Raw genomic sequence first — 13,490 nt, forward strand, 5'->3', positions numbered from 1 at the left:
CATTTTTATTTCACAGAATCTATGTGGGCCCTATGTATTCATCATTTTTGCTGCACTTCTCCTTGGCTTTACTTTGTTCACACACTTCAAAGTTCCGGAAACAAAAGGAAGATCATTCGAGGAAATTCAAGCAGAATTCCGCAAAGGCCGACACACTCCAAGAGGAGGGGCTAAAGCTTTTACAGAAATGGAGTACCTTGGAAGCAGGGACGCCTGATAGATGACAAAATGCCATTTATAAGACATTTTTTACTTATTCCATGAGAAGTTATGAACTATGCACCAAAAGTTTGGGACTTTGTTTCCTTAAACACCACGTCAAAACTTCCTAAACATGGCTACAAGTTCCTGTGGCCATATGTCACCATTAGGTCAAGTGAACATAACAAGTAATGCTGATAATTTAATCCTACTGATTGCAATAAAAGGAATGGGATTGCAGGCCTAGTATCTCCTAAAACCACATCTCAATACCAAGTTTACCTTGGAGTTATCAGTATTGTGTTTAAAGATAACAAGTAAGCTTATAGCAAGAAACTAGGGTACATCAGTTGACTGAATTAAATCAACTTGCCCAGTACCAAACCGTAAGGCAGTGCTTAGGGGAGCCTTGGAGAAGGCAGGGTGGGACAAAGAAAGTCCTTATGCACTTTACTTTGCATGGGAGCAGAATAAACAAAGGATATCATGTTATCATCATGGATGTTGTGCGTATCCATGAATGTGTTCAAAAGCTATGAAACCAAAACTCAAACATTCCTCCCACATCTTTTAAGCTCACGACTAAAGGAGTTGGGAAGTCGGTATACTGTGGTATATATATATGAGGATCTCTCATGGACCTTTCTGTAGGATAGTTTTGAAACTGTATGTTTTAATTTACTGTGGATCCTATATATTAGTTTATAGAGACGTGTTATTATCACAACAAGGTTTCACATTTCATAGAGCAAAAGTGATATGCTCTACTAAATGCAGCCACCGTCGTTGCAGATAACAGCGGTAGGGTGGTGGGACCGTTTCAGGGGGGATTTCGAGGGACGATGCAGAGGGAAAATTAAATATTTATTTTATTACCCTCCGCATCATCCTACAAAATCCCCCCTTACACGGCCCCACCGCCCCACCGCTGTTACCCGCATGGACAGTAGCTGACTAAAGGGCATACCTACCTATAGGATTAGGTCTTTTCAATTCATATTTATAAAATATGTTTTTGGATGATACGCTTTAGGCAGATAATACTTTTAAAAATTGAGAAAGAGCCACTAGAAACAACCAGTCACACATTAAATTGTACCACTGCCCTGGATTTCCGGACGTTCTCTACTACATAATAGAATGTTCTTATAAATATGAAAGCCATGCCCTGCCCACACTTAGAAAATTGACTGTTTTCATACAAAATTATGCTTAAATATTTGTGAAAGCATTGCCTCTCAGATTTCACAGTTTTATAACTTCATAAGCTGAACCCACCCAAAGATGACTCAAAGATATTTTCAGTAGGCAACAATTGGGCATGGAGATTTTTTAAAGATACGTATTAAAAAAAGGTAATATTTTATTTGTTTAAGTCCCGATTTTATACATTTAACAAAGTCCTGCAAAGCTCTTGATGACCAAGATTAAAAAAGCATTTACAAAGACACTTCTAGGCAACTCAAGAGTGTACTTGTTACATGAGTCCTCATTCAGAACCACTGCTTCCTTTTGACCTTGTTTACACTCATCTGTAGGTGTCCGAAAGCAGACTATATTCCCTACCACTGTGGTATTAGAACAGGCAGGCTGCCAAGTTTTTGGGGGTTTTACCTGGGTATTATGCAATATAGTGTAGGGGCCTACACTACAATATACCTTTATATTTCTCTACTCTTAAATATTTTCAATATCTGACATCATGCCCACACTTTTTCAGCTATTCTTTAGGGAATATCCACCCTCCTAAACATTCTCCGTTTAAAAATACAGTTCTAGTCTTTTCTGGAAAAAGACCACTTGCCATCTATTAGTTGCCCAGATCATTGAGCGCTATTAAATTAGGTAATTATAACTCCTGTTATATAAAGCACTGAAAATCTGCAGAAATGTGGCATGAAGCCCTATACAAAAACATGCCATTATTTTTAATATTATTTGTGTGTAGTAATGTCCTCTGAATTGTGTCAACATATAAAAAATTAGCAGTCAATTTGGCCTCCGAAAAGCTTTTCTTTGTGACTGCAGATTTATTATTCTTTTTGTGATTTATTAAATGCCAAAAATGTTTTTGCGTCACGCTGGACAAAAAAGTGGCAGAATCCTGATGCAAATTAATACTAAATCTGGACGTTCATTTTAAGGTGTGACAGCAGCGCTGTCTGCAAGATGTAATGTTACCAGTTCTTTTAAATTTGCAAAAAGTGGACTTTGGCTCCACCCATAGGTGTATTACTCCCTCACCAAATCATGTTAGTTATATGGTGTATCACTCTGCCTTCTTAGAAGTGCTTCCTTTGGAATGCATGAGCACTATTTTACATTTGAAAATATGAAATGTATGCTCAGTCCTCATGCTGTTTGTCGCATTTGTGCATACAACAGATGTAAGCAGCATTAAAGCCAGGCTTATTGAATTTGCCAGTGCTTATTCTATTTTCTCTTTGTAGTTACACACTGCCTATAGTTTTTCCAATCAATAACATTATGCATTTTCACTTCACCGAACATACTTCAAGTACTTTTATACAATACGAATTTTCTGAATAGAGTCTTAAACAGACTGCTATGCAACCAATACATATTCATTTGTAATTCAAATGAAAAGCTAGAGCGTGCAAAATGGCGAATTATGTCATTAAAAAACAGGTATAATGACAATGGCATTAAAATATTTAACTTTGTGAACCATGCAAAATAAAATAAAAGAAGCCAATTGTGTTTTTGGGCGATTTTCAGCCAGCCTGGCTTTACTTACGCTCTCTTTGTGTCTCGATTCCTTAAAGTCTCTACACCCTGAAAAGATTGTTTTCAAAGGTAGATAATGAATATTTTAGCCAGAAATAAGAAAGAAGTTATGCACTGTCTGAGATTTATGGACATCATTTATGGTGATTGTGGTAAAGATCACAAAAAGACACCCAAAAAGCCCTTTTTAGTGTGTAGGAAGTACTCAACAGACAAAATGTTCTTTTGCCTGAAGTACCCAAAATCCTTGAACCGTTCCTCCTGAGAGTAGCTATCTAGTATCTCAAACAGCGCTCTATGTATATTTAATTAAAACAAGATATTTTTATGTCAGTGGTTAAAATATTTTTTATTATTGGTTTTGTAGAAGAAAGGCATTAACATGAAGCCTAATCAAATTACTGCTTGAAAACATTGTTTAATATTAAAAGAGAATAACACTAAATAGCTACTTCGCCAAAAGAGCAATTTAGCATTTTTCTGACATTATTTTGCACAGTTTCAGAACTGCATTTATATGTTATATATCAACGGATGGAAGACATTTAAATATGCCTTTCTCTGAGTTCGATATTGAACTTGTTATGTACTAACAACAAATCTCTCTTATTTTGTAATATCTAATTCTGAAATCAATGTCAGATGTAATATTAATCCAACATAAATGTTGTGTGCTCATGCTTGCAACTTGTACGTATGGTGCTTTATTTTCAATCAGACTCATAAACACATGTTAATGATCATAGAAGCAAATGTTGAAGGTATACTGCAAGCCAAAAAGTATGTTGTATTGTCTGCACAAAGAGCAATCTGTAGTGAGCTGCAAAAAGGGCATAACACCAGCAAGCATGTTTGAAAAGAGACACATTTTAAAATTGAAATATTTCATAACCTCTGTACGCGTCGCCAATTTCTATTTGCCTTATGAGCAAGCTCAATAATTGTTAACAAAGAGGAATATCTAAAAACCGCCAGTGCTTGTTTTTAAATAGGCTATGATATAGGGTCTTATGAGGATGGCGGTAGGACCGCCACTGTTGGGCCGTCGATGGCGGTCTGACTGACATCCAGCTGAGCGGTCCAACTGCCGTAATATGACACGTTAGGTCTGACCGCTACGGTTTGAGGGACTGACCGACACCATCGGTTGGATTGTATTTCCTACAATAGGGTCAGAGCCTGCACAGACCGTAAGGATTACAATGTCCCTTTCTGACAGGCTTTCCATGGCCGTTCTTCCTCCATGGAAAGGCTGTCCGAAAGGGACTTTGGAGCCCCTAGCCCCCGTCCCCTGTGGGACTCTGCGATGAGGACCGAGGGGCACCTGTGGTGCCCCTCTAACATCAATGCACAGTGTACCAGGCACCACATGGTGGCTGGCACATGGTGAATGGATGTTTCAAAACATTCCCTTTTCCACTGCAGCTTGTGCTACAGCCCTTTTCTGGGCCTCTTTTCCATTGCAAGCAGCAATGGAAAAGGGGCTGTTTCAGACCACTCCACCCGGCGGTTGCATTCTAATTTGGCAGGTGGAACCGTCGACTACTTGTTGGTTGGTTTCCAACCCGCTGCGATGGTGGTCGTCCACTTGTTCGACTGCCATCATAATTAGGCCCATAGCCACTTCGCAATGAAAAAGCCATGGGTTTTTCACACTATTCTGTGTTACTCTCTTGAATGAATTTGCACCGAAAAATTACCTTAATTTAAATAACTGCCCAAAGTGTATATGACGGAACAATTAACAAGATTGAATAAAACTAAATGAAAACAATCAACTAAAAATAAACAACAAAATAACATGCAAAAAGTAATATTTTAAAAAACAATTGTTTGGGGCACCTCTATTACAGCTCTTCCCTAAAATCTCACAAGCATCCCTAATCTCTTGTCATTACCACATTGACCATCTGCTCCCACATGACCTTGTATGAACATCCATACAAAAAAGAAGAAAAAGGTAAAAGGTAAAACTAACTAAATGAAACCTGCCAAAAAGTGCATATACCATACATTTGAAGAAAAATGACAATGCAAAAGTCACCTGCAGAGCATTCTTCCCTTTCGAGGCTTGCCAAAAACGTTAGAATCCCAATGTGGCTGCCATGCACCAGGTCCTTGAAAACATGAAGTACTACACTGCTTTAAATTTAAAAAAAAGGTATACCAAAAGATGTTTTAATCACAAAAAACCTCTAGTTGGGCTAAGAAATTGAAATACGTTCTTTTGAACTTTCAACATTTGTTAACGTTTTGTACCTGAATACAAACCCCAGTAACAATTTAAATAAATTGCATCCACCTAGTTTCATTGCTTAAAATCATTTAAAATAGATTAAAGCAAAAGTAACTAAACACTTTTTAAACCAATTTCATCAGGGTGATATCGTTCTTACTGACATAATTCCCAAAGGCACACTACTCCCTTTTGAGGGGAACCTGGTCTCATGAACCTAAAAGATAAAAGCAAACACCTGTTAGGTTTTTATTTTCTGCTCTCCATTTTCTTTCCTGAAGATGTGAACTTTAGTTTTGCTTTCACCGCATCTTCAAACCTCCATTGTTGTATAGGACACTAGAAAACATAATATATTTGGCACAGCATTCTCATGGCTTACTTCTACAGGATCATGAAAGGTTTGACATGTAGAGTAGGGATTTGATGGATCATTATGACTAGTGAAGATTTACACCAGCCCAAAAAACCTTGACACTAATGGTCATAGAGTTCATAGCATGGCATATTAAGATACAAACAAAACTTGAAAAAATCTTTGGGTGTGCTGGCCAAGTCAGGAAGATTTAATTTAATAAGAGCAATATTGTGCTAGAAATGACTGGGTGGATATTGAAGCTGATCAAGGCAGTTTATTTCCTCCTTGGATAGTGCTCTACTTAGAGGACTTGAACAATTCTAGGATGTATGCTAGATGTTGTACAACAATGAGCGGACAAGGTAACTTTATGGTAATATGAAGTTATTGAAAGATCTATGATAGAAATGATAGCCAAAAGGATATGGAAAGGCCAGGAGAGATAAAAGACTGATCATGGAGGTGTTAAATACATTTTATATCAACCAAGCCTAAAGTTAAGTAATTATGTCACAAGGTGGTGTTCAGCAGAATAGAGTGGGAGGGGAGATCTTACAGGTACCAATCCATTGAAAAAGGGAAATTGGCTCTGTTATAAGGGCTGACCTGAGATTTCAGACCCGGCTGCTTCTAGAAGACAGTGTATGGAGTTATATGTAGCAGGAAAAGATAAGGTGAAATGTGATTCTCCACTTGAGCAGTGCGGCCTCATTAGGAGTATTTTGACAAATATAGGACATTGCACTTTCCTAAGGAGATGGTAAATTTAGGGCAATGCAAAGATAGAAATGTGTATGATTTAAACTGGATATCATATAGAAAAGGATCAAAACCAGAAGTTATTCATTGCCCCCTGAAAGAAGTAACAGCAAGTTACACAAGAGCAGAGATCTTTTTTTAGCAGAAAGAAAAACAGAAATAAGGAATGTGGTGGTAGAAAAATCATTAAAAAAACAAAAGTATGAAATAAGGGGATTTATGCAAAGTGCTTAGGGTTTGTTATCATGTTGTATTTGACACTGGTGTTGCCTTGTTTCTTACAGTTATATTCCCGGAGATAAATCCCATTTTTATTTTCTATTTTACTACCTGCTTTGCCATTTATTCTCTATTTTCTTTGATGTCTAGAAACATCTTCATAACAATTGTGTTATCAGTAGGGCCTTGAAAGATACCACTGATATCCTGCTTCAGATACATATTATAAAGGATATTGATTCATGTGCGTACTTATCGGCAAACCTCACCTGACAGCTGCTGTCAGTGAGTGTGCTTCCTTCAAAATTGCACACAAGGTCTAGTCAAGGAGTCTCCTACCTTTTCTGATGCTTTATTTGTTGGCAATATAATCTTGCTTGTATATTACAGACTCTTCCACCACCACATTGAAGCCAGTGCATTGAATGCCAGTACAATAATGGTATATCCCTGTAATATTTTCTACCACTACAGCATAGGCACCACATTGTCAAAATAAGCTACTATTGGTTTCCTGGTTCACAGTTCACAAGCTCAGTATTGGTTACCTAGCCTTCCATACCCAGGAAAACACTACAGCAACAGATACACACCTCATAGTTTTATATGATTTAACTAGTTCTCACTGATTGTATCACTTCCTTCCAATTTCTTTGACTTTCCATGGTTTACTTGTTACCCATTACAATATCAGCTTTGTTTGGTTAAATACTTCATTTTTATACATGAATTGTGGCCCTGAAGATCCAACACACCTCGTCTTATTATTCTGTGCTGGAGATCTCATTCATTAATTGTTTATCCAAGGAATTGATTTTCCTAATACTTTTATTGTGCTATTACATAATATTATTTTTGGGCATCTTCATCGAAAGTTCTGGCCTTATAAATAAGCATTTTGTAATAATGTATATTGTACTTACCATCTCTTAAGTTTGAAATTAAGGCTTATCACTAGAACTTTATTCCCCAAGACTTTAAAATCTGATTTTTATTATGAGAGGTTAAACAGTGTCATCCAAATTTGTAGCGCTCTCTGCATTTTTTTGACACAGATTGTCCTCAAAGCACCTAAAAATATATTCATTTACTTATATTTGTTTTACCCTATTAAATGCCTTGATAAGTGAAATGACCCAGTAATGCCATATCCTGTTTTTTCTCTGTGATTGAGCAAGTGAGTTTGTGGGGAAAAGAGCGAGTTAGAGGAAACAATGATACAACCTAATTCTCTGTTAGCAGATGGGTTTCTGTAAATTATCTTCAAAGTCCTTTCTTTGGCTAAATGCTAAAATACTGCATTTGTCAGTAAAGATTTTAATTAATCCTTGGTGTGTCAGTATTATTGCTTTAAATACTCTTAGAAAGGAAGTGCTGTTGAGGTTCTTGATACTATGTACCATTTTTCTTTCAATTTCCTAACAAACTGTAGTCTTCAGTACCATCAATAAAATTGTATGACATATCACACTTGGTTTCTTCCACCCTCTTGTTCTGGATGTCTAAATCACAAATGCCACGTATTGAAAAGCCATATGTTGTGAAAGATATTGATATTATGGTGTGTGGCAAAATGTTTTAAACAAATAATATCATATTTGTAGTAAAAAAAAATTCACATCAGTAAATTGGGCAGGCATTGTCCAAATGCATACAGGAATATTCATTTCTATGATGTCATTTTAGTACTATTTTACTGCCTTTTATGTTATCACAATGTAAAAAAACGAAGTGACTTGTGTTTGGATAGAACTGCTTTATCTTACAAATTTCCTTTCATATCACTATTCACACTGAATATTCTCTTTGGTTACTTGAACCTAACCAAGAGGAGACATTGCAACCAACAAATTAAAATCAGTTAAACAGTGATGCATCAAGACAAAAAGAGCACCAAGAGACTACAGACAATAATGGTTGTAAGATTAGTAAGATTAAAGAGTTCTAAAATACCATAGACAGGTTGAAATGTACAGTACTGTGTATAATTAATATATTTTCAAAGGCATATTTTTAGAATTTACCTGGAAAGTGTTTATCAGTATTAACATTGTGTTGTTTTAAAATGCAGGAATGGCACAAGTAGTGCTATAATAAAAAAAACATGTTTATGTTAAAATGTGACGTTTTGATTATTGGTCATTTCTTTATGCATGGTTATTTCATTCATCTATTGTGGCCAAACAAAAGGCAAGTGAGGGAAAAGTCTATCCTCGCCTGACTATGGGATTCTGATGCAATAACACAATGACATCCAAAAACCATCATGAGCTTAATTAAAACTCCAATCATTCAAATTCTCAATCAAGGTATTGATCGGAAAACTTGGCATAGTCCAAACTGGACATAAGCAAGGCCAAACCACAGTTATCCTTACCGGGAATGTTTGGAACTGCAGAAAGATTTTTACCGTACTCAGGAGACCAAAACATGTGCCTATAACAATGTTCATTTGGTTGTGGAAAGACATGTGCTTATCAAACTTAACCCTCAGGTTTTTCACAGTATCAACGTGCAAGTTGGGTTGATAGACCCCATCCAGCCAATGTACTTGCAGGTTTAAGTTGAAGTTGTGTACAAAACTAAGACCCTCTGTCTTTTCTGCATTATATTTAAGTTGGTTGGTGTTCATCCATTGAAAAACTGCAGAAAGACAGGTTTTGATGCCATCCGGCTTAATTAGCTCACCTTTCTTGAAGGAGAAGACAATCTGTGTGTCATCAACATAAGAGCCCCAAACGGCTCAACCAGGGCAAAAAGCAGAGTAATATTGATGTTGAATATTGTGGGGGCTCAGAGCCAAACTCCGTTGAGCTAAGACCCTGCTACAAGAGGAATAAGGGGGCAGCCAAACATCGTATCTTACCCCTATCATCAAGGAAGGATTTCATCCAATTCCAGGCAGTATCTCTAATGCCTATCTCGCAAACGTGGGCAAGCAGCCTGGAATGAAAAACCATATCAAACGCTACTGACAGGTCTAGCAATACCAGAACTGCCCCACTGATCGCATCTAGACAGTTTTTAATCAAGTCAGAGACTTGCAGAAGGGTAGTCTCTCTACTGAACTTTGACCTGAATCCAGACGGACTGGGGTGTTGTAACGCATTTGACTGGATATAATTAGACAGCTGCTGATTAACAAACATTTCTAACAATTTAGTCGGCATGGCAACAGTGAACTGGGCCTAAAATTGCCTGCTACATTTTTTTTTTTTTTAGAAGGGGTAAACATTTTGCCTGTTTCCAGCAAGACAACACAGTGGCAGTCGGCAAGGACTTATTCAACAGAAAATTCATAACTGGGTTAATAACATCCACTGCCAGAATTAAAAGAAAAGGAGAGCAGGGATCATAAGGGGAGCCTGACTTAAGTTTTAAAATTGTCGCTCTAGAATGTTCAAACAAGATAAAGTTAAACTTGGATAGTGAGCAGGATTACATTCACTGTAGCTCATTAATGAAAGTTAAAATGTTTCCTAGTGGAACTCAGTATTTTCCTAATCGTCCATTACCTATGTCCCTCAGAATAGAGGGCGGCCCTTTGTTTTTCTTAGCAGATAATACATTATTCTAACTACATTGTCAGAATGCTTTCCCTTAACCTTAACTGAACATTAGGGTTTCACCAGTAACTTGTATGAACTTTGTGATCATGTACCAGTTCCCTATCCCAAATTCTCTTTGGGGCTATAAATCTTAACAAATACATAATTAAAACTATCTACACACCGTCGTGAGGTGAAACCTACCTCCCATGTCGTAATGCTGCAGGTCAATCCCAACAGGTTCGAGGAACCTAAATAGTTTAAAAGTTATGCCTCATCAGTATCCGGCGGGAACATGGACAAAAATGTGTTGCCCTGCAATCCTTGGAATGCGCGTGTCGTAACCTACCCCTGCCGCCGGAACCGTAGTGATTGACCTACAACGTTACGACGTGGGAGGTAGGTTTCACCTTACCATGGTGTGAAGATAGTTTAATTATCACATTGGTCCTGAAGAATTGCCACTGATCCTCCTGACTTCGAAGGCAAGAAACATGTTGACCTATTGAGAGTAGTGGGCAGACATCCCGGACTCAGTAGATTTTAATCAGGCAGTTTACCTACCAGAATAAATTCGCACCAGTATTAACTGACTTCTTGTAATCACTTATCTCACCGCTACATCTACACAGACTAGGCCCCTCACCCACACTGCACCAAATGGCAGGAGCAAAAGATCTTCTCATTGGGTGCCCGTCGGGTATTGCAGCGCCGACTCGACGAGGAGCAGGCCCAATGATGAAGCATGACACCTAGCTGACTGGGTGTGTGAGGACCCTAGTTCCAAAAGGAGGAATTTCCCTCCCCTCTCCACCTTGGTGGGTAACTCCCATGAGGTAACGAGATGTATCTCTCTACCCATGTCTCCTATTCCACTTGGACCTGGAAAAAAAGACCGTTGGTCCCCTCTTCTTGATATATAAGTCACCATTGGCTGTCATTGCTGTAGCATGAAGGGCAGACCTTGTGTTGCTGGTGGTCGCTGTTGCATGAAGGGCTTGTCTTTACTGGAGCTTCTCATTGGCGTACACTGCTGATCGTCCCTCAGGGCAGTGTCTCAGTGTGAAGGGGGCCTGTTCACAATTATGGAGATCCCAAACTTAAGGAATTCACCTTTTTTTCTTAGGAGGAGCTCAGACTGATGCCTGTCAAGGGCTCAGGCCCTTGGCAGCACCTCTTGGGGACTGTAACTCACTCCAGCAGAGGCCAGCTGGGCTTGGACAGATCCAATTGCAGGCCCAGACAGGTTCAGCTGCAACAAGTTAACCTGGCAGTTGCAGGGAGGCCTCTGGGGCTTGTTATGTCCCCCAGCTCATACAGGTAGTCAGCCAACTGACCCTTAATGTCACTCAAGTTAGCCTGGGATGAAGGAATTTGGAGCCATTCTTCTTTTTTACACACCAAGGCAGTCCTAAGATGCAGGGTAGACTTCAGGAATTAGACCAGTCCTCGTTCTGTAATATCTGCAGGTCCAGGAGTGTTCTGAAGCGTGGTTCTGGAGGTCCAATATATATACTTTTTGCCAACCTTTTATGTGGGAGGATTATATATAATACGTCTGGTCGTAGAAAGTTCTTCTCCCTGCCCTATTAAAGCTACAAAAAAACTCTGGGGTGGCAAAAGACAGGGCAGGCCTGGCGTCATATTCCTTTCTGAATTCAGAAGGTTAAGCCCTTTGAAATGTACATGGGGCTGGGTGCAGCCTCTCCCCATTATCCTGATAGGATGGCCCAATCCTGTCCACATCTCCGCTCCCTTTCTGTTACTGTCTAGTGGCAATCCAAAAACCCCAATAGCAGAGCCATTCACAGTCATGTGACCCAGGTCACTGGCAGAAGGCCCAAATGATTTGGAGAAGAAAATGCTGTTTTCCTAAAAGTCCTATAAAAGGGGTTGGGATCTTCACAGCAGCTAGAATGAGCCTCTCTAATATGTAAAACAACCGTCTTTTTAAAAATGAATCATTTATTTTTTGAAAAGAGACAGCTAGAACATACTGTTGTTTTACATCTTTCTAAAAGTGTCATTTCCAGATTTGTGACTTAAAATCCAGCTTTACCATTAAAGAGAGTTTAAAAATACAATTCATTTGAATGCAAACAACATTTCACTAGCTGTTCCCAATCCAAAGTTATCACTTATTAAATGTATTAAGGTACCCAGGTGAACTCAAAGGGAGAGACAGGCCTTACACTAGTGAGAAACAACTTTAGGATTTTTTTACTGCCAGGACAAATAAAACCTAAACAGACATCCTACTTTTTAATTACAACAAACCCTGCACTATAAGCTTTTAAAGCTTACCATAGGGGGTGACAAAAAAGTATTAAAAATAAAAAAATGAAATGTCTGCAACTACTCACACACACACACATTGGGCGGGATCTAACAATCCTAACCTGGAATGTAAATGGTCTTGGGATTAAAATCAAGCGAACAATAGTGATGCAATATATTAAACAACAGTTCCCAGACATTGCCCTGTTGCAAGAAACACATTTGAGGGTTACACCTGCAAGGCACTAGATAGATTTGGCTATAAATTAATGGCACATGTGGGGTTCACCTCAGGCTCTAGGGGGTAATCAAAACAACACTGGCCTACGTGCCCCAAAAGGCATGGCATGATCCATTAGATAGGTGTGTGGCACTCACTGGAGTAAGGGAGGGAACGGACGTCAGTCTGTGCTCGGAATACGTCCCACCACAGATACACTCAGGGAGATTCCCTGAGCTAAGTTCATAACTCATAAAACTCCCTTACGGAGTGCTGATATTAGGTGGAGACCTTAACGCAGTTATGGATCCCAACATCGATAGGGTAACGAGTTCAGTGAGGAAAGTGGGAGCAGATGCTCTAGAGGCATTTGTCGAGACAAAGGGATTAACAGACCTGTGGCGATTACATAACCCCATGTCTACACAATACACATATTTCTGGGCACCTCCAGTGAAAAACTACATCGTAACACACACCGTAAATGCAGGCATGTTCCAAGGTGCAACCCATAAAGGGAAGTGACACTGCTAGGGCCCTCTTGAGCACAGGTGCTATCCCCTTGAATCAACCCTTGGCTCTTAAAGGATAAAAAGATCCAAGAGAAAATATGCGAACAAACAAAGTTATACTTCCAGGAAAACTCGAGGTCAGTAGGCTCACCCTCTGTGCTCTGGGAAGTGTATGAAACAGTTAGATGAGGCTATATACAGGCGTGGCAGGGGGCAAAAAGAAAGATCAGAAAATACAATACGAAAATCTTGAATGAGATCTCCTCAAATTGGAGACTGTTGCAGCTATCTACCAATTGCTATACCCGCAGACCAGTCTTTTAATACGCCTCATACAACAGGAGATGCAAGACATTGCGGAGGGTAAAGCCAGGGAATATGCTAGGGTATCCCAAAGGAGAGTCTATGAAAC

At 39.0% G+C, this 13,490-nt stretch overlaps 1 protein-coding gene across 1 annotated transcript in view; it reads left to right on the forward strand.

The window, feature by feature from the left end:
- The window catches only part of SLC2A2 (solute carrier family 2 member 2), a 176,598-nt gene extending 167,958 nt beyond the window's left edge, over positions 1 to 8,640 (forward strand). Inside the window, exons 11-12 of the mRNA XM_086944415.1 lie at positions 17 to 7,550; positions 7,720 to 8,640. Coding sequence (XP_086800541.1) covers positions 17 to 217 — 201 coding nt within the window. The 3' untranslated portion in view covers positions 218 to 7,550; positions 7,720 to 8,640. The remainder of the gene's footprint in view (positions 1 to 16; positions 7,551 to 7,719) is intronic.
- Positions 8,641 to 13,490: the final 4,850 nt, after the last annotated feature.

This window comes from Lissotriton vulgaris, chromosome 11 (genome assembly GCF_964263255.1).
Source record: "Lissotriton vulgaris chromosome 11, aLisVul1.2, whole genome shotgun sequence".
In the NCBI taxonomy this organism is placed as follows: domain Eukaryota; kingdom Metazoa; phylum Chordata; class Amphibia; order Caudata; family Salamandridae; genus Lissotriton; species Lissotriton vulgaris.